The following is a 20,336-nucleotide window of genomic DNA, read 5'->3' on the forward strand; positions in this document are numbered from 1 at the left end:
TAATCGATTAATCCAAGTATTAATCGATTACATAATCGATTAAAACTTCCTTTAATCGATTAAATACGCTTCAGACAATTTCTTAAAAATTTGTTTTCGAAATCTAGCCGTTGCCAACGGCCATAAACGACCATATTCTCCAAATCTAACCGTTGGGACACGTTTTTAAGCCTATATATACACCCTTTGGTCCCCATTTTCATTACTTGAACAAACTTTAAGCCTATTTCTTCTACTTTCTCTCTTCTTTCACCCAAACCCTTGCCTTTCCTTTATTTCAATGGCTGAATCTTCAAGAAGGAGGAGAAGAAGAACCTGTGCTGTTTCGGAGAATCCTGTTCCAACAAGAGATGCTACCGTAGAAGGGTGGCTCTCCGATGAAGCAGATCAACTATCTTTCTCACGATTCTGGAAGGAAAGGAAGCTGATCAAGCAAAAATTCATTGATCTATCCTGGTATATATCTTACAACTTTTCCTTCCCAAATCTCATCATTGAACAAGGAGTTCAACACCTTATGGAACTCCGTGGAAGGTATTATCCGGATCTCGTTCGCACTTTCTATTACAATTTAAAGATCCGGGATGGGGTGTTTCAAACAAGAGTAAAAGGTGTAGACATTGTCTTGGACAATGACATTTGGACTAATGTTGCAAAAGTCCCTGTCTTAGAGCATTCTCAAACTATCCCAGATGACTTTGCACAATTCAACAAGATAGCGGTCTACCAGTCCTTTCTCCGCAATCCTCGTCAGCACAATGCGCGTCTTTTCCTTGCAGGTGGACTCAAGATGGAAGAACGTCTCCTGCACTACCTCATTGTCTGGATTTTGTGCCCTAGAGGATCCAATCATGCCCAATGCTCTGAGACTGATCTCATCATCATGTACGGTATTCTTCAGAGCATTCCTCTCAATTGGCCTCATCTGATTAAGACAATTATGTACAAGGCCAAAAGGTTAGATGTAGCCCCTCTTCCATATCCTCTCCTAGTTTCCCAAATCTGTGTGTTCAAAGGAGTGGATATCACCAATGAAAACCATGAGACTGTCCTCCCTGGTCACAAGGTTGGAGATAATTCCCTAAGACAAATGGGTTTTATCAAACAGGGACAATCTTACATACATCCTGAGGATGCTATTGAGGGCAATGAAGATGAAGCTGAAGATATTCCAATGCCTGATCCCACAAATGTTGCTGGCCCATCTCAAGTCCATGAGGAATACAGTCTAGAAAGTCTCTCTAGACAAATGACTGAGATGACTCGCCTTCAAACTGAGATGATGAACATCCAAAACATTCGCCATGAAGAAATTTGTACTCATCTCCAAAATTTAGACACTAGGGTTTCTGGTTTAGAGCAACATCTTCTTAGTGATGAAAGTGATGAATTCTAGGACTTATTTGCTTGTCTTGTTTGTTTGGTTTTATGACTATGTGCATCCTTAATAAAAAGTGTTGTTTATTTCATCTTTCAATATGCCTTATCTCTTTTTATTTAGGGGGAGCACGCATTTTTTCTTCTGATCAAAAAAGGGGGAGAAGAAAGTTTACAATTATTATTTTCTATTAATCTCTCTTTTTATGAGTTGTGACTGTTTCAGATTATTAAAAAGCTTTAAACTCAGAGGAATTTTTTATCATCATCAAAAAGGGGGAGAATGTTGGCAAAAATCAACTATGAAGTTTTGATGATGAACAAAGTTGCACAAGTCAAGACAAATTGAAGATTTATGTATTTTTAAAGCTTTTGTAATAATCAAAGTTGATGAAGTAGTACTCACAAATGTATTAGGACCGATTATTGTAATTTACATTTAAATGCTGTTGAGTTTCATCCTCATTTTGTTTTAATCGATTAAACCTAGTTTTAATCGATTAAAACCGAGGCTGGCCCTGAAAACCCAAGTGCCACTGGAATAATCGATTAAAGTGTATAATAATCGATTAGCTAATCGATTAATCCTGAGAATAATCGATTAACACTGACCGTTGGGGATTTCAGATTTGAAAAACTAGCCGTTGTACTCATTTTAATCGATTAATACTTATGTTAATCGATTAAATGCGTTAGATGGCCCGTTTTCGAGAATGGAAGGGTATTAGGCTGAGTCTATAAAATGGCTCACTCTTTATCTCAAAAACAACTCTTCCCTTGTGCCAAAGATCTCTGAATTCTTTGAGAACTCTGTGAATTTGCTGAAGCTAAGGAAACTCTTGTCTGCAAAGTCCTGAAGTGGTACTGTGGTGACAGAGGAATAGCTGATTCATCCTTGGTGTGTCTGAGGAAGTGTCTGGAAGAGATTCATCCTTCGTGAAGCATTCGAAGGAGGTGGTCATCCTTTGTGAAGATTCAAAGGAGGTGTAAGTTCATCTCTTGTGGTTTCAAGAGAGGTGGTAATTTCTAAACTGTTACAAATTATTTTTCTGCGTGACTAATATTTGTAACTGTTTTGTGATAGTGAAAAAGGTTTATCTTGTTTGAGATAAGCGACTGGACGTAGGATCCTAGTGATCTGAACCAGGATAAAATCACCTGTGCAATTTTTCTCTTTCCCTTACTCTGTTATTTACATTCAATTATCTGCTTAGTAAGAAAGAATTAAGAGAAAAATATTAAAAAGGCAAAATGAAAGTATATAACCAATTCACCCCCCTCTTGGTTTGTTACCACGCTAATAATTCCGCTGCAGCGATTCTAACAAAACTGTCCAAAACCACTATATTTATTATTAAATCAACATATCAATAATACACTTCTCAAACCTCCTTTTCTAGACCAAAAAGCTATCCATATCTTAGATTTGATATCATTAAAGACTTATAACAATTTGACAGCTTCAACAATACATTCAAACCACCATTTCACTTATAAAAAACAATTGTAACATTCAACCTAACAATTTATTCACAAATTTCATAAATTCCTACCTCATCACATAACAATTTCAAGCAATTTAACACACCAAGAATATCATATCAATTTACTCATACAATTCAACACATCATACCCATTCAATAACAACTTTTGAACAATTTAATAAATGAACATTAATCTAGCTTCCCTTACCTCACTATAAAACTAAATAGCTCTAAAAACGTTGAATCCTTGATTATAGTACAAGGAACTCTAGAAACACCTACAAAACACCAAATTAGAAATCGAAATAGTCCACCTTAGATTAACCAAGAATTAGGAAAAGAGACCATGAATCATGCAACAAGGATTACAGTGCATGATCTCAAACTAATAACAAGAGAGAAAAATGAGTCAAAACTTACTTGCTCTAAACTAGAAATTGATCAAATGGATAGGTAGACCTTGTTGTCTTCCAATCTCTTATACGTTCTCTTTTTGTGTTTGAAGAAAAAAAGATTAAATGCAAACTTATATTATTACATTTTTATTTTTCATTTGTTTCATTTTTATTAAAAAAAGATAAACTGATAGATGATTATCAATGGAACAAATACTCTTTATATAACAAAATTTAGTTAAAATGACTAAATTCACACATTTCTGAAGTTGGGGCTAAGTTTAACCTTATTATTAATTACATTCAATCATAGTTTTATGTCTCACATTTTTACTTTATTTTATTATTTTTATTCAATATCTTTTTTACATAAAATTATTGTACTCTTAATTTCAAATATTTCGCTTAAACCTTTCATTCAATAGGTAATATAAAAAAATTATCTTTTTTTATTCTCTTTTATCCTTAATTTTTGTTTCATATGAAGAACTTTTGTTTAATTATCATTATCTATTGACAGTTATACTACTTTGATACATGAAAAGTTTTAGTTTTTCTTATATTTTCAAGATATTTTTTTATCTCATCATGCTTTTAATTATATATTTGTTTTCCTTTTTACGATATCATGCATCAAATTATTTTTTTAAGATACATATTTAATCAGTTTTACTCATTTTTTATTTGTTTATTTTTATTATGTAGAATAATACTTTTGATTGTTTTTATATAATTATTTTTATTTCTTTAACTCATTTAATACGTGTAATTTTATCACTACAATTATATTAAATGTTTTATGTATTCTTATAATAATTTAAATGTTATTGTCATAAATTTATAACATATATTGTAGTTTAAAGATGAAAAATTTATGTTAAATTTAAATTATTATTAATTAAATAGTTGTTAGTCATGCAATTTCATTTAAGAGATATATTATAATTTTTATTAGTTTATAAAAAAAGAATTAATTAAAGTTTAGAGAAATAATTAAAGACATATTTAAAATATTTTAAAACTTGAATACTTATTCTTTTTAATCTTTTAAAAGTATTTTTTATTTTATAACGTTGTCATCCTACTTTTTCTCCCAACTTGATATCCGTAACTTAATTATTGAATTATTATACCATTAAATAAGCTAATTGAATAGTTTTAACGTTATACTGATAATTTATTAGCTTTAAAGTCATTCTGTGATGTAGACATATTGTAGATGAACTAAAAAAATACATGATGTAGACATACTGTAAATGAACTAAAAAAAGACACTTTCTGTGATGTAAACATACTGTAAATGAACTAAAAAAAGACAATTATTCTACAGATGCATGCTGAAAAATTAAAGTAAAGCAAGCAATAATTGAAGGAATAAATGCTAATCATGGAAGTAAATAATTGATAATTTTGAAATAAAACTAAACCAGGAAGTGTTTTCCTAACACGTAGTAACAACAACCATATAAGTGAGGGAGGCGCGCAGTTTAAAGTTAAACAAAAAATAGTATATGATGGTGGCCTGAGGGTGTGGTTACGCGAAGCTGATGGTGATGGAGGTTGGGTTCGAGCTTCACGATTTCCGGTGGATGGTGATGAAATGGAGCTAGGGAAATTAGGGTTCTGTCTTGGGTGATAAAGGTAGCCTTTGAACTCAAATCAGTCACTCCTTCATCTATTAAATCTTGAAATTTTTTTGACCGCCTTATGCACCTTTAGGGATTTATCACTTATCACTTCCAAAGAGCACTTCTTTCTGGAATATACCAAACTGCTTCAGACTTTATCAGACCCACAGCTTTCACAAAGATCTTTTGCAGTTAAGCTCTTGATACCAGTTTCAGAGAAAAGAAAAGAAAGTCACAGATTCCAGAAAGAAGAAGAAGAAGAAAGAGAAGCTCCAGGAGAAGAGGAAATCAGAAACGAAGAGGAGAGAAAGGATCGGACAGAAACCAAGCACACACAAGGTACACTGAAATGTCTTTTTCTGTATATTATTTCTGAAAGAGTATTACAGCTTTATACATAAAGAAAATGTAACTGATTTTACATCCAACAGTGATAACTTGGCGCATTGTTTTTGGCTGATCGGGTTTGTAGAGGATCAGTAAGTAAGAGGTATCAAGAACTGCATATAAAAATTAATGCATGGGAGAAGAAAAGGAAGAAAGTGTATGGGGAGTGAAGATGGCTGGAGCAGAAGGAGAAGCTGATGGAAGAAAGAGCACGGAGGAAACAAGTGTAACAGCACATGCAGAACTAAGGCGCATAGATTCTCTGAATTTAGAGGCTGGAAGAGTTTCTATGAATGCACACAAGGTAATCTTATACACATATCTCTCAGTTCATAATTTATCAATACATGTACTCATTTATTTATTATTTGAACAGATGGGGTGGAGAATTACTCTTAGCTTAGCATTTCAAAGTCTAGGAATTGTATATGGTGATATTGGGACATCACCCCTTTACGCCAAGTCATCACTGTTGGATGTAAAATCAAAAAAACAGATTCAGTTACATTTTTTCATGTATAAATCTGTAATACTCTTTCAGAAATAATATATAGAAAAAAAACATTTCGGTGTACCTTGTTGATACGCCAAGTAAATTAGGTTTAGGTTTTGTATGCTAGCCAAGTAAAGAATCTTTAGTGCACAACTAAAAAGTGAGCAGAAAAACAGCTTTGTTTGCAGGTGAAGTAAAAGAAAAAGAATAACCAGATGGAGAATGAGCATAAAGAAGCAATAGAAGTGAACATGTAAGATATTACTGTTTAAGGGATGATTGACGCACAGGACAATAGGGCTTCCACAATGGCTTAACAGAGAACATGTAAAGGTTTGCATGAAGGCCACATAACCATCCAATTCTCTTGGCTTCGAAGCCAAGCCAAGGGACCATCCTATACTTACAACACATTCTGTCAGACACAAAAATGACAAATCAGCCCCTTTTATAACACAGCATAAATGAGATATTATTATGTCCATCTCTTGGACATTGTGGTCTTTACGGTGGTAGGGTTCAATCTGGTAGCGTTTCATTTTTTAAGCTAGAGGCAATGTAAACATTAAGATAGGTGAGGATATTCCCAAGTCAGTTTCTCCTAAGATGATGACCCACAATCGATTACTTCTCTTTTGTTGATCCTCAATATTAGAGCTTGGTTTAACTTATTTAAGCTCGATTTACTTAAACTTAAAAAACTACGACTGCATAAACTTGGTTTAAATCTTTTGTAAAACTATTTAGTTATTTTGATTACAACATTCTAGTTTAAATGATACCTGAATTATTGTTATTATTTTCAAAACCTTTAACTAATTTCTCAAATAATGATAAAAATGCTTTCATACTTTTTAAATTTTTAAAATAGACTTATTAAAAATTATTTGAAATAATTTTTCAAAACAAATAAAATAATATAAATCCAAAAAAATACTAAGGAGTCAATTAAAAGAAAATACATGCATTATAAGAAAATATTATTTCCCTAACCAAATTATGTAGATGAAAAAAAATTTGTTAAAAAAATTGTCTTAAAATTTACAAGCAAATTTTAAGTACGAGATTTAGGATTTTAAGTACGAGATTTAGGATTTTAATTAGAAATGAATTCATTAGTAATTTACAATTTTTATTACTAATCAATAATTCTTTCGATAAATTTTATCATTAAAATAGGAGTTAAAATTTTTGTTTTAGGTTTGATCATATCTTAATAAAAATTATCAATAACAATTTTTTAAAATCTATCGGTAATTAAATTTGTAATACATTTATCAATAATTAAATTTTGAAAATTTGTTGATAAAATGGATGTTAATTTTTTATTAGATTTGATTAAATATTTGTTATAAATTAAATAAAAATGATTAGAAAAAAAAAGAAAGAAGAAGAGAACGAAGATAAGACCACTAAAAAATAAAAAGAAAAGACAGAAAGTGACAAACTCATTTCTTCTCACAAATGAATTAAACTTTAAATTTAACTTAATTTTACAAAATTGATTTATCAATTAGATTTGTATGCATTTATATATTATTAATTTTATCACTAGTTGTTAAGTATGAAATAATACAAATCGAAAAAAATACTAACGAGTCACGTAAAACAAAATATATGCATTATATTATAAGAAAATATTATTTTTCTGACAGAATTTTGTCGATGAAATAAAAAGATCATTGAAAATTTTGTCTTTAAGATTTATAAGTGAATTTTAACAAAGAATTTTAGAATTTTAATTACAGTAATGAATTTGTTGGTAATTTACAATTTTTGTTATCAATTAATATTTTTTCGGTAAATTATATGAGAGAAGTTAAATTTTTTGTTTTAGCTTAATAAAATTGATCGATAATACTTTTTTAAAATTCCTTGTTGATAAATTAAATTTTTAAAATTTATTAATGAAATGGGCGTTGATTTTTTTCATTAAATGTGATTAAATATTTGTTATAAATTAATTAAGAATTAGTAAAAAAAGAAAAAAATGAAAAAAGATAAAGAGAAAAAGAATCAAAACGAGTTGATAATAATGAAAAAAAAATAAGAAAAGGAGAAACGAAAAGTAACGCATTGTACCGACAAATGATTAAGAAGTAAATTTTAAATTTAATTTAATTTTACGAAATTAATTTATAAAATAAAATCTATATCCATTTATATTTTAAATTGACTTTATTATATGATTGGTCATTAAACTTGTTATAGAAATTTTTTCAAGTAGACATAATGTTGTCTGGAACGGTCATCTTCAAAAAAACCATTACTAAGCTAAGAGTAATTCCACCCCATCTGTTCAAATAGTAAATAAATAAGTATATGTATTCATAAATTATGAATTTAGAGATATGTGTATAAGATTACTTTGTGTCTATGCGTCTTAGTTCTGTCTCTGTTGTTACACTTGTTTTTTCTGTGCTCTTTCTTCCATCAGTTTCTCCTTCTGCTTCAGTCATCTTCATTCTCCACACACTTTCTTCCTTTTCTTTTTCTCTGCTGTTGGAGTTAGAAATGTGCATTAATCTTTATAGGCACAAAAAAAAATTAACTTGAACAAAAATACTCTTGTTTAAGCAAAAAGTGAACAATAATTAAATTAAATTATAATATTATTTTTGTTCGAGTGAAAAATCTTTTGTTTGAACAAAAATAATTTTCTAAAAAAAGATTATTTTGAGCTACATTTTCACTTAAGCAAAAACTTTATCAGTTGAGAAAAAAAAATTAAGCAAAAATATAAAAAAACCAACTTCCACAGCAAAATCATTTTCATTTTCAAAATTTCTTTGAAAAGCATTTAACCACACAACTTCTAAGCAGAATAATTCAACTATATCATGACTAGTCGAAACATCATTCATTCAACTATATAAACTTCAATTCAAACATCCAAAAACAAAAACAACTATATAGACATTTTCACTAGAGCTTCTTTTCTTCTTCTCTCTCGGGACTTTCTTTTCTCCTGGAGCTTCTCTTTCTTCTTCTCTCTCTCGATTTTCTTTTCTTTCCTCTGGAACCATACAAACCCGACGTGTTAAATAGAAGGAAATAAAGTGAACAAGGAGGAAATTACGTTTAAGTTTTTTATAGTAAATGTTAATACGCAAAATCCAAGTGTTCTGATCGAATTAAATATAGTTTGGTTTAAGCCTAACACATGTTTAACACATGTTCCAATGCACGTTTAAAATGTTAATCTTGTTTAGTAGAACTATTGTGTTTGGCAGAAGTGCGCACCCTAAAATCTATCATTGAATAATTTTCAACAACAGTGCAAAAATATCATATGATTGGTCATTACACCAACCACCCCTAGTTTGAATGATCATGATAAACTTAATGAAACCATGGCCTTAAGCAAAGCTCAAGACAATGGATTTAGAGACTTGCAAGACAAGTATACTTTAATAATTTCTTTGATAAAACCTCCTTCTTAAATTTAAGATCTTGATAAAACATTTGTTTTAGTTCCTACGTAATTGTAACTAACAGCAAAAATAATCATGAAAGAGTAATTCTTTTTATTAATAATTTTAAATTCCATTTTAAGAAACATATGTTTATAAAGACCAAATTAAAATAATAATTTTAATGTTAAAAAAACTTTTGTATTATATTCATTTGGTTCCACGAAACAAAAAAAAGGAAATTGCATTCCTGCAAAAGATCCCATATTTTGAAAGAGAAGTAGCAAAGAACTTTTTAAAAGACATGGAATCCATACAAGAAATAAATAGAACGTTGAAGAGTGAAAATGCATAAAAATAAATAGAAATAAACTTGATTTGAAATAAGAGAAATTGAATAGAGATAAGATTGTTTGATTTGAATGGAAACATAAGAGAGGACATGCATTTTGAATAAAAACAGTGATTTAACCTTTTACAACAATGCTTAGAATAAAAACGATAGAACAGCATATAGGAAACATGATGATGACACCATGATACGGTGCTACCTCCTCTTCATGGAATTCCCTTCTCCATATCTTGGAGCTGATCCACCTCCCTTCACATCATCAACAACAAAACCACCAATCAATACCATGCCCTGCTATCTATCAGTAGTACAATCACTCCATGTAATATCTAATGCAGATACATTTTACAAACTCCTAACATTTCATTACCAACCCAAGAACTTTGTATCCTCTTTTTTAATAGAAAATGACATGACAACCATGACATGGACAACAATTGAGATGCAATTGAACAGCTAGGATGCCATATTTGCGTGCCTTCTCCAGTTTTATTCACATGTATGCCATGAATTTTGTATTATAAAACGAAAAATGTTGTATAAATATACTAACCCCTAAACAGAAGTTCTGGTAGCTGGAATTGAGTTCAGATGTATTGTCTGTCTTTCCAAAATTAATTTCAGTGGAATTACGTTTATTTGATCTAGAACCTTCACCATTAGTCATGCTGTACGTAGGTGAAACAGGTGCAGTGGCTTGAAACATTTCTTCCAAGAGCTGTTGGAACTCCTCAAAACTCTCCTCCCCATTCTCCTGTTATGTCACATCACAAGCCAGCCAGTGTCGTCAAATGTGAATTGACCAATAGGCTAGTCACATAGTATAGATGCATGCAAGCTGCTGCTGTGGCTGTTCAAGACCAGACAACATACCTAACATGCCCTTGTACTGTAAGTTGTATGCATTACGGTACGAACTTCCCACATAATTAGTCACTATGCAATGTAATCAGCAACAATAACAATACTAACACATACCATAGATATGAGACTAACTTCTTTCATAATCTCATATGGTGGGCCCATGGTTCGATGATAAAATCAATACCATATCATATCTATCACATGACTCATCTTAGCCATTGAGGCCCACCACTAAGACGACCAGGCCAACAAATATCATGAATTAATTTATTAATTCATAGTTTGAAACTACTTAGTGCATGTGTTTATTTATCACATTATATCTATGCAATGCAATATCTGTCTTTAACTCCTTTTGCTTAATTTCTGTTTTAGAATAATTGGGCATGAAGCTTCATCCATAGCCTTCTCAAAATTCTGACAGCCCATTGTGCATCTTAGTGAATTCAACAAGAATCATTCCCCGCAACAAGTATAAAAAGCCCAAGAGAATATCATTAGTCAAATAACAGAAAAAGCCATGGCAACAACATAGTATTTGACAAAGGCCAACACTCTAACTTCATCCATATAACAAAAAAAAAAGGCGTGAAAAACGTGAAACTTTCGGCCCAGTGGACAACGATTGGAACAAAGAGGAGATAACTTACACTGGGTTTTGATTGAGTCATCATTGTGGCCATTTCATTCAAGAAATCACCCATGCCCTGCTCAAACAAACATACCAAATGGCTCATTACAAAAAGAACAGTCCTAAGAATGAAACCACCACCAAATTTTGATTCTCTTTAGTCCATATCCCATGTAGGAAATTCTGGTATGGACTTGATCCACCGGTTGGTTGTGTTGCGTGTAGATCACAACACAAGACAAGCAGTGGTATGCAAATTGAACTTAGAACAGTTTGTGCCTGGCTAGCTTTCCTAAATAAAGATGAAAACAAAGGATTTTAACTGGTCTCACACGGTACCTTTTCTCCAGGAAGAAGAGAAATGGACGATGCAAAGCCCAGAAACAGGACAAGACTGCTACAGACGAAAGGACACCACACCAACAAAAAAAAAATCATTTTTTTAAATAAAGGAAGAAAGAAAGAGAGAGGGAGGGAGAGAGGAAACTGAGAGTGTTTACATTAGACAGGAACAAGGTCAAAGAAGAAGGAGCAGTGATATTAAAGCAAAATTATTTATTTAGTTTGTAGAATATAAGGGGAGGGAGAATGAGAGTAGATACGGTTTGGTCGTCATCGCTGTCATAGACACCTACGTCGTACAGTAACCTTGTGTTGGCGTCAGATAAGACTGGGCAAAAACAGAGTGAAACTAATTAACAATGGAATGGAAGAGAAGAAGGTAACATGAATTGAATTGAAAGAGATTTGACCAACCAGAATAGGCGTGCTGGATTGCCTGGAACTTCTTCTTCCCTTCTTCCTCGCGGCTCCCTGAACAACGATCTGGGTGCCATCTCTATCCCATCAAACAAAACAAATTCCTTGTTTTTAATACCAATTCATTCTAATGAGTCACAAAAACAAAAATCTTAAAATGAAATGTGCCAATTCATTCTAACCAGTGCAAGTTTCTTATAGGCTTTCTTGAGCTCAGATGGGCTACACTCCTTCTCTATGCCCAGAACCTCATACAACTCCTCACTGCATTTCTCTCCTCCCTTCGCCATTTCTTCAATCAAACCAAACAGGGTTTCCTTCTACCCAACTTATCAAATCAAACCAAAACCCAATATTTTTTTATTTTTTTATTTATTTATGCATTCATTACTTTTAATATTGTATGACATGGATGGATCAAGGAACCTCTTAACATTTTTATTCGGAAGAGGAAAGCATAAATAAAAACAGTTCACCCACCTTAAGAACTCTCCAGAAGCACCCTCTTTACACAGTTTCCTTATTTTACTAAGGTTACAAAATATACTATGTTTAGATCTTTTTAATATTTGAGTATTGATTAGAGTACACTGTAGAAGAAAATGATGTACGGACGAGATTGGAGGGTAATACTTAATTCTTCTTTTTGTGTGTATATATATATATATATATATATATATATATATATATATATATATATATATATGGTTCGAGTGTGTTTCGAGAAGGTTCAGTTCGGTTCTGTGTAGCCACAGACAATAAATTGTTCGAGTAAATAGCACATGTCGATAATATTTGTGTGCTCGTGAAAGATTATCTAGATTTTGGTTGAGATTTTCGATTCATCTTATATTTTTTTTTTGTTAAACTAAGGATATCAATTGACCAATCCATTGTAACTCACTCCAAGTAAGATTATATTCGAATTATATTCTGGAAAATATTTTCAGAATTAGAACAAATACGCTGAATAAATAAGAAAGGATTAAAGAAATACCTTTTATCTCTTCTAACTTGAAATGCAAATATGTATTAATTAAGAAATGCGTTGGAACGAATCAAATCAGGTCAATCTGCAAATAAATTATTCTGTGGTTATTAAAAAATTAAAATTAAGAGCATGAAACAATGTTTATAATCTTTTAATTAAGATAAATGAGGAAGTTTATTTTAATGTTTGTGGGAATAGATATATAAAGAGGTTGTTTGGATGTAACTGAGACATGAAATAATTTATTTAATTAAATTAAAATTATTTTTCATATGTTGGATAGACAGAGTAGAAGATTGGATGGTTATTATGGTTGAAAGAGTGATCTGAGATTGTAGGGTCCTGCAATACTCTGATTTCCGCTCCAGACAAGCTGGGAAACAATCTGATGAGCACTTTGGGTGGGATGAAGAGAGTCAAAGAACACGTATTCTTTTGGATTCTCACATAACTCGTAATCTTTCACTTCTCTTCTACCTCCGCAGCTGTTATATCCTCTGTGGGGTCCACTGCCACAGCATGCCACGTCGCCTTCTTTCAACCCTTTACTTCAAAAAACTAAATCAGATAACCTTTTACACCAAAATCATATCTACTAAATATATGCATTACTTACCATATTTGGAAGGATTGTTTATAACATCAAAAGTTATGGTAAAATAATCCACGTATGAATATTTAAATCCTTCTAGTTCTTTCTTTAACTTGCCAAGTTCAAGGTAAAGCACACTGTTGTGTAGTTTAGGCAGTGCTGAGGCTTCTTCCACGCAGGAACCTTTTGATCCATTCACCAGACCTTTCACGTATGGAACACAACCCGCAGCTGGCAGGCTAAAAACACCAAATTTCCTTCCTCCTGCCTCGTGTATCCCCTAATTCATGCAATGCGTCATATTAGAATGGTGCACTTGTTTTATTTACTCATTATGCTAAAAGTTGAACTTTGACGCTTCGATGCAGAGCCTAGTAAGAAGAATCTGCTACATACCTTGATCACTGATGTAAGATTACCAACTACCATCTCTACATGTTTCTCATCCGTGCGTGAATTACTTGAATTTTTTGACAAGGAAATTTCATAATCATTGATTCCAATGTTGATCAAGTAAACAGCTTTCGCAAGCAGAGCTGTGGTTTCTGCATTTCCAAGTTGCTGCCTCAATTCCTTGCTGACTTTCCTGAAATAACTGAGCTGAGTTTTTAGATCTATCACCTGCAAATTGAACAGTCAGATAAAAATAGATGGCATGGACCAAAGTTAATGAAAGACCTGATCAAAAGAATACAGCTAGCATTCAATCTCATCCTCAAGTAATAAATAGTTAACAATAAAATATAACAGACCAGTCCTTGATGGGTTTGAACCAAAGCCCTAGCTCCAGCTGATGCAAAATTGACTCCATCAACGTATCGATGATTACCAGGGAATAGATAGGGTGGGATTAGAGGCAAGTTAGCATACTCAGCTGCAATAATATTGTATATATAGGCTGTAAGAAGTGAGATATTGGTTGGTCTTAATTAAACACATAAAAGCAAAGTTGTTGTATACCTATGAAATCTGGAAGAACACGACCATCAGAAAATCTGCCTGTTGGATACTTGAAGAAGGTTTCCCCATATGGAGAGTAATTAGCCTGATAATCAGCAGTAGTATTTATGTAATTGTTGTTTCCAACGTCAAATAATGAATCTCCAAATACAAATAATGCTGCGTGTTCTTTTGGCTGGCAAACATCATCACCCAGGCTTAGGCAGCAACTTATGCCATAGGTTGCTAAAGAAACTAGAAAACAGAAACTGAAGTTTGAACTTGCCATGAGTTTCACTTCAATTTTCTAACGTCTAATGTCACAGTTTGCAACTTGTGTTTATATAGGCTACTTTGACTTCATGCACAAGGAAAACTAAATTTCTAGCATTATATAGTAAATAATTTAAATATTGAAAATGTATTGTGGAAACATGTACACAGATTTAAATCAACGGAGAATTGGTCTGTACTGATTTTTTATTCCTCATTTAATTATTAATAATAAGCTCTTCTAGTCAAAAATGTTACTTCTATGTTAAGTTATAGAGCATGATTCACATTGTTGACTTCCTTTTCCTTTATCTTAATACATAGATAATATAATTTTCTATATTAATTAATTTAAGATTTAATATTCCGAGGTTTTTATTTCGACTCGAAATCTCAAATAGATTTTTTAATTTTTTGTTTTAATTGGATTTTTAATTTTACGAAATTGATTCAATCCGCCGCCGTTAAATGAGATGAATACCAACGTTCAGACTACCGTTGCGACAACTATCTTCGCACTGAAGGCCATAAATCGCGAAAAAACCCTTAATCACAAGTTCAAAATCACAAATCCACTATCAACCTCGAGTGACCACCGCGAGTCCAAATCTTTGATCACCAACGTTCCTTCCATCATTGTAAATCGCACAACCTACAAGTGAACCAGAACAACGCAAATCCACCAGTAACGACAACAGAACACAAATCGCAGAAACCATCACGCCACCGTGAGCAATCCTTGCGCCTCCTCACGCAAATCACGACCAACACTCCACCACTGTTTGCGACAGCACAGATCGGGCCACCATGGCAAGCCACCATTTACAAATGTATATATCTTTCACAACAATGGAAAAAACGAAAACAAAATTAAATTGGAAATTTTTCATTTTGATTTTGCAATGAAATTTAGATTTTCCTAAATCTCTCTTGGTTTTCACTCAAGTACCCTGAATGATTCAGATTCTAAGTTGATCTTAAATGAAAATGGAAGAAGAAAAACTAGCAATAAACTAGGGTTTCAATGAAATTTTGTACATTTTAAAAAATGTGAAATTCCACGTATTTAAAAAGACCACATCAACATACCATGTTAACCTATTTTTAACATCGTTTAGTCAATTAAACAACAGAATCTCGTTACTTCAATTTTTTAAAATTAAAATCCAATTAAGATAAAAAAAAAGTTGAATTTTTTAAAATTAGAATCCAATTAAGCCAAGAAAAAAGTTGAAGAACTCATTTGATATTCAAATAAAAAATAGAAACTTCTAAAATTATTAAACCTTAATTTAAAATTGATTAATCTAGCATAAATTTTGTAATACATTAATTCTAACATGTTTTTTATTAGGTTTAATGTCTTGGTAGGTTCCTATTTTCGGCGTGAATTTCAAATAGGTCCCTTTTCTTTTCGGCGTCTCAATTGGGTTCTTTTTTGTGTAAAATTGGAGCAATTAGGGGTCTGCCGTCAAATTACACAAACGGCCGTTTAAGTTTGCCTACGTGTTATTAAAAATGATTTTGAATTAATTTTTGTATTAAAAAATGGATTTGTTCTTCAAGGGCAAAAAAGGCAAACTGGGGCAAACCCTTTTCTTCTTCGATTGGAAGCGCGGACCCAGGTCTCTTTCTCTCTGACCAGGAAAACCTAGGGATGGGAGGCACGCCGCCGCCACCTCGGCTGGAACCGGCCACCGCCACCTCCGCCAAGACCACGCCTTGGCCTCGCCGGCGACAACCCGAGCCACCGGAACCACCGTTGGCCGCAACGCCTTTGCCCTCCCTCTTGCTTCTCCGCTTCTTCGAAGAAGGTGACCTAGGGAGGTTTGCCTCCCCTGCGCGCACGCACCATCGCCACCACCGAGTCGGAAGATGGCTGCATGCTTCCTAGATTTGGCGAGAATGAATGAAGAGTGAAGTATGGGTTTTGTTTTGATTTCTGTTTCTGAGTTTGGTTGATTGCAGGTTGAAGATGGTGTTGTGTTTGAATTGGGGGAATGGGGTTCGGAAGGAGACGTGGAGTGCGTGGATGAGGGAATGGAAATCAGGGGGAGGTAGTGCGTGTCATGGCGGAGGATGTTGGTTTAAGATTGGGAACTCAGACAAATGAAGGTTGCAAGGGTGGAGGATGGTTGAAGAGGATGAAGACACTGTTGTTCTTCTTTCTGTTGTTTTTCAAATTTCCTACTTTGCCCTTACCCAAAACTGAATATAAATGCCACATCTGATTAGTAACTGCACTCAACCATGCCACGTAACCAATACCGTAACGGCCGTTTGTCCAAATTAACGGCAGGCCTGTAATTGATTCAATTTTACAAAAACAAGGACTCAATTGATACGCCGAAAATGAAGAGGACCTATTTGAAATTCATGACCAAAATAGGGACTTACGGAGACATTAAACCTTTTTATTATTAGTTAAACTTTTAATAAATTCAAACTAATAATAAATATTATGTTAAGTATAAATCGTATTATAATCTACCTAAATTAGTAATTGGAAAGGTAGGTCTTGGGATTGCATGGGCATTGAGTAAACACAAAAAAAGTTATATTATATTTAAATATTTTATTAAAAAAATAATTATGCAATTTTATTGAACAAGCTATATATATTTTATTACATAAAATGAATATATACTTTTAAAAAATCAGAAAGAAAAACTACGGATAACAAAATATCTCAACCCAGTTTAAGTTTGATTCGATTTGTTCTGCCAAATATAAGTTGGGTGAGGTTGGTCCGCCACTCAATAACGGGTTGACTTTTATAACAGTACTAAACATTCAGGATGAAATGAGTTCACGTCACCGACTATTAAGCAAAAGGTCAGATTAATATGGATTTACTAGGCGGACAGATGTCAAAATCTCATATTGCGTTTCAATAATTTACCACTTATTTGAATATAAAATCATTGTCTGCATTTGAATTTCTCATAATATATCAAAACATGTTCATACTTAAATATTTTTGTTTACACCATCATTCAATCACAATAATATTAAAAATTTTAAAAATTAATAATCAATTCCATCGTATTTTTTCGTTCAATGTTCATCATTTTCTTTTTCAGAATTATTAGATGCAGCATTAGAAGAGCTCACTCCTGCACTCTTCCATCTTCATCAACATTATCATCTAAATCACAAAACTCATTTGAAGTACAACTTATTGCTACTAAATGCTCTCACATTTATGTTTACCCATATTACTACCAATAAACCATATTACTACTAATAAAATATCTGCTAAATATTTTCTCATTTAAGTTTCCCTCATAGATGAGCATAGAATTAAGGTTCCAAATAATGGAGGAAGTCGCAGTGTTCTAATTTTTTAAAAGAAGTGAATAAAGTGTTGTCATAACCGAAGGCAAGTTCCATCATCGAGGTACATTAATTATCATGATATGATTTTCGACCCAAGAAAATGCTCTTTAAGTGGTGGCGAATTTCTGGGTTTTCATGATAACCCAGAAAAACATAAAGAACACAACATTTATATGAAGAAAAAAATTGATCTGATCTGAAAAGAAGCCAATACAAGGAAAAAATAAACAACGAAATAGAAAGTGACACAACCGGACAAAGAGTCACAAACTTGACAAAATCAAAAAATAACAACTCTCTATCAATAACTCTTATAAACACATGACTTTGCTGACCGACATGTTGACAAAAGAAATTCAGTGCTTCAAATAAAGACTTTGCAAGCATGGACAAAGACTTGCAAGAGAATGAATGAACATTATTAATGTGTGAGAATGATCTGAAAGAAGAATGGAGAATGTATACATAACAAAAAGAGCGCATAAACTCGGTAAATAAGCTCGACAGCAAAACTCACTAACATGAGCCGAAAAGTAAAAACTTGGCTCAATTCATTTATGTTATTTTGAGAGTTTATACTGTAATTAGATTTTTTCAACTACTTGAAACTGGGATTGCAAAATTTATTCTCCAATTATTATTATATTTGGGCTGGCACAAAGTTTTCCAATATCTATGATGCATGTTTGCTAGCTAGCTGATAAGTTCAATGTTGCCTTTGACAGTGGTCTTTTTTAATACACCAACTACAACATATCTACCCCAAATGGATCAAATGAAACAACTGCTACCATCAAGATGTCACAATCATGAACAAGGTAATTTATCTGAACATGGTTGGATTATAGTTGAAATAGAATTTTAAGATTGTAAGGGCCTGCAATGCTTGAGTTGCCGCTCCACATGAACTGGGAAATAACTTGATGAGCCCTTTCAGAGGGATGAACTGAGTCAAAGAACACATACTCGCTAGGATTCACACACAAGTTGTAATCTTTCAATGTTCCTTTCCCTCCACAGCTGAAATATCCATTGTAAGGCCCGCTGCCACAGCATGCCACATCGCCTTCTTTAAAACCTTTACAACAACCACAATCACAATCAAATCAGATTAACTTTTCTCTTTATCACTATAAATTTGTTCAAACCATACCTACCATATTTTGAAGGGTTGCTTATAAGGTCTAATGATAAATCAAAGAAATCCACGTATGAATATTTAAATTCTGTAAGTTGTTTCTTTAACTTGTCAAGCTCCACTGAAAGAACCTTATTATGCAGTTGGGCTAGTGCTGAAGCTTCTTCCACGCAGCCTTTAGATTCATTCATAAGAGCCTTAACGAATGGAACACAACCCATAGCTGGCTGATTGAGAACCCCAAATTTCCTCCCTCCTGCCTTGTGTATCCCCTGATCATGTTCTTCATGTTAGATATATATTCATTACAGCTAGTTCTACTCTTATGCTTCATCAACGCACCTTTATCACTGTTGAAAGATTACCGACTACCATATTTACATATTTCTCTGGAGTAATGACACTATATTTTTGTGTGAGGTAGATTTCATAATCATTGCTTCCGATGTTAATCAAGAAGACAGCTTTGGCCAGCAGGGTTGTGGTTTCTGCATCTCCCACTTCCTGCCTCAACACCTTGCTGACTCTATTGAAGTAACTTAGTTGAGTTTTAAGATCTATCACCTGCAAATTAAACATCAAAATGCTTGCAGTTGGATACAAAATGAGCAAGTCAAAAGAGCTAACAATAACATGCCATGCAATGCAACAGACCAGTCCTTGATGGGTTTCAACCAAAGCCCCTGCTCCTGCAGATGCAAAATTGACTCCATCAACGTATCGTTGATTACCAGGGAACAGATAGGGTTGGATTAGAGGCAACTTAGCATACTCAGCTGCAACAATATAGTTCTGACGTTATAAGCATGAATGTGTAGAAACATTAAGGAAGCTGGTAAAAGAAAAACAGAACAATTTTATGTACCTACGAAATCTGGAATGATGCGACCATCAGAAAATCTGCCTGTTGGATAGTTGAAGAAGGTTTCCCCGTATGGAAAGAAATTTGCGTAGTTATCAGCAGTGGTATTGATGTAATTATTGTTTCCAGCATCAAATATTGAATCTCCAAATACAAATAACGCAGCTTCTTTTGGCTGGCATGTGACACTTAAGCTGAGTGTTATTCCATTGCTAACCAAGAAAACTAGGAAGAGGAAACTGGATTTTGAAGTTGCCATCAGAGTTTAACTTCAATTTTCTCATCTTCTCGATAGAACGAAACTCGTGTTTATAAAGGCCATCATCCAGAATAAATATAATAAAAAATTAGTTCCTAGGAGAAATGATATTAATAAATAAAAATACATGATAAAAAATACAATCTAAATAGAAATATAA

General features: G+C 32.9%; 4 protein-coding genes and 1 long non-coding RNA gene across 10 annotated transcripts; 2 read left to right on the top strand and 3 right to left on the bottom strand.

Annotated features, from left to right (window-relative positions):
* Positions 1-4,794: 4,794 nt before the first annotated feature.
* On the top strand, positions 4,795-6,466 carry LOC108322267 (uncharacterized). Of its 4 annotated transcripts, none has more exons than XR_001831586.2 (4): positions 4,795-4,897; positions 4,976-5,223; positions 5,316-5,575; positions 5,933-6,466. It is a non-coding gene; the product is annotated as an uncharacterized LOC108322267 (long non-coding RNA). The 4 variants fall into 4 exon arrangements; XR_001831585.2 differs by having other exon boundaries at positions 5,941-6,466; XR_001831588.2 differs by having other exon boundaries at positions 5,953-6,466.
* A 3,088-nt stretch (positions 6,467-9,554) lies between these two features.
* On the bottom strand, positions 9,555-12,383 carry LOC108322227 (uncharacterized). The gene is made up of 6 exons (XM_017554251.2): positions 11,966-12,383; positions 11,781-11,862; positions 11,627-11,694; positions 11,044-11,100; positions 10,083-10,283; positions 9,555-9,778 (listed from the first exon to the last, which is right to left on the bottom strand). The coding sequence occupies exons 1-6, from the start codon at positions 12,071-12,073 to the stop codon at positions 9,725-9,727; spliced, it is 570 nt and encodes a 189-aa protein (XP_017409740.1). The 5' UTR covers positions 12,074-12,383; the 3' UTR covers positions 9,555-9,724.
* A 452-nt stretch (positions 12,384-12,835) lies between these two features.
* On the bottom strand, positions 12,836-14,622 carry LOC108322226 (GDSL esterase/lipase 1). Of its 3 annotated transcripts, XM_052876993.1 has the most exons (6): positions 14,327-14,620; positions 14,119-14,240; positions 13,763-13,987; positions 13,391-13,646; positions 13,126-13,317; positions 12,836-12,856 (listed from the first exon to the last, which is right to left on the bottom strand). In XM_052876993.1, exons 1-6 carry the CDS (start codon positions 14,592-14,594, stop codon positions 12,852-12,854), a joined length of 1,068 nt encoding a protein of 355 aa, XP_052732953.1. In that variant the 5' UTR covers positions 14,595-14,620; the 3' UTR covers positions 12,836-12,851. The 3 variants fall into 3 exon arrangements, with proteins under 3 accessions (XP_052732953.1, XP_017409739.1, XP_052732954.1); XM_017554250.2 differs by lacking the exon at positions 12,836-12,856 and having other exon boundaries at positions 13,005-13,317; positions 14,327-14,622; XM_052876994.1 differs by lacking the exon at positions 12,836-12,856 and having other exon boundaries at positions 13,193-13,322.
* Positions 14,623-16,126: 1,504 nt separating this feature from the next.
* On the top strand, positions 16,127-16,781 carry LOC128196113 (uncharacterized). The gene is made up of 3 exons (XM_052875940.1): positions 16,127-16,154; positions 16,224-16,392; positions 16,547-16,781. The coding sequence occupies exons 1-3, from the start codon at positions 16,127-16,129 to the stop codon at positions 16,689-16,691; spliced, it is 342 nt and encodes a 113-aa protein (XP_052731900.1). The 3' UTR covers positions 16,692-16,781.
* Positions 16,782-18,759: 1,978 nt separating this feature from the next.
* Positions 18,760-20,176, bottom strand: LOC108322234 (GDSL esterase/lipase 5). Its single transcript, XM_017554258.1, has 5 exons — positions 19,921-20,176; positions 19,710-19,831; positions 19,398-19,619; positions 19,075-19,327; positions 18,760-18,995 (listed from the first exon to the last, which is right to left on the bottom strand). The coding sequence occupies exons 1-5, from the start codon at positions 20,174-20,176 to the stop codon at positions 18,760-18,762; spliced, it is 1,089 nt and encodes a 362-aa protein (XP_017409747.1).
* Between the last annotated feature and the right edge of the window lie 160 nt (positions 20,177-20,336).

Source organism: Vigna angularis, chromosome 4 (assembly GCF_016808095.1).
Source record: "Vigna angularis cultivar LongXiaoDou No.4 chromosome 4, ASM1680809v1, whole genome shotgun sequence".
In the NCBI taxonomy this organism is placed as follows: domain Eukaryota; kingdom Viridiplantae; phylum Streptophyta; class Magnoliopsida; order Fabales; family Fabaceae; genus Vigna; species Vigna angularis.

Bases quoted from the DNA above. Each gene is read 5' to 3' on its own strand.
- LOC108322226 (XM_017554250.2), bottom strand. From the start codon at position 14,594: ATGGCAAGTTCAAACTTCAGTTTCTGTTTTCTAGTTTCTTTAGCAACC. The intron at 13,647-13,762 runs GTATGTAGCAGA...TGCATGAATTAG, and splicing joins ATCTTACATCAGTGATCAAG to GGGATACACGAGGCAGGAGG. The intron at 13,318-13,390 runs GTAAGTAATGCA...TTTGAAGTAAAG, and splicing joins AAACAATCCTTCCAAATATG to GGTTGAAAGAAGGCGACGTG.
- LOC128196113 (XM_052875940.1), top strand. From the start codon at position 16,127: ATGGATTTGTTCTTCAAGGGCAAAAAAG. The intron at 16,155-16,223 runs GCAAACTGGGGC...CTCTCTGACCAG, and splicing joins GTTCTTCAAGGGCAAAAAAG to GAAAACCTAGGGATGGGAGG. The intron at 16,393-16,546 runs GTGACCTAGGGA...GGTTGATTGCAG, and splicing joins TCTCCGCTTCTTCGAAGAAG to GTTGAAGATGGTGTTGTGTT.
- LOC108322234 (XM_017554258.1), bottom strand. From the start codon at position 20,176: ATGGCAACTTCAAAATCCAGTTTCCTCTTCCTAGTTTTCTTGGTTAGC. The intron at 19,832-19,920 runs GTACATAAAATT...ATATTGTTGCAG, and splicing joins CATCATTCCAGATTTCGTAG to CTGAGTATGCTAAGTTGCCT. The intron at 19,328-19,397 runs GTGCGTTGATGA...GAACATGATCAG, and splicing joins ATCTTTCAACAGTGATAAAG to GGGATACACAAGGCAGGAGG.
- LOC108322227 (XM_017554251.2), bottom strand. From the start codon at position 12,073: ATGGCGAAGGGAGGAGAGAAATGCAGTGAGGAGTTGTATGAGGTTCTG. The intron at 11,101-11,626 runs GTATCTACTCTC...TTGTTTGAGCAG, and splicing joins ACAGCGATGACGACCAAACC to GGCATGGGTGATTTCTTGAA. The intron at 10,284-11,043 runs GTAAGTTATCTC...GTGACATAACAG, and splicing joins TGACTCAATCAAAACCCAGT to GAGAATGGGGAGGAGAGTTT.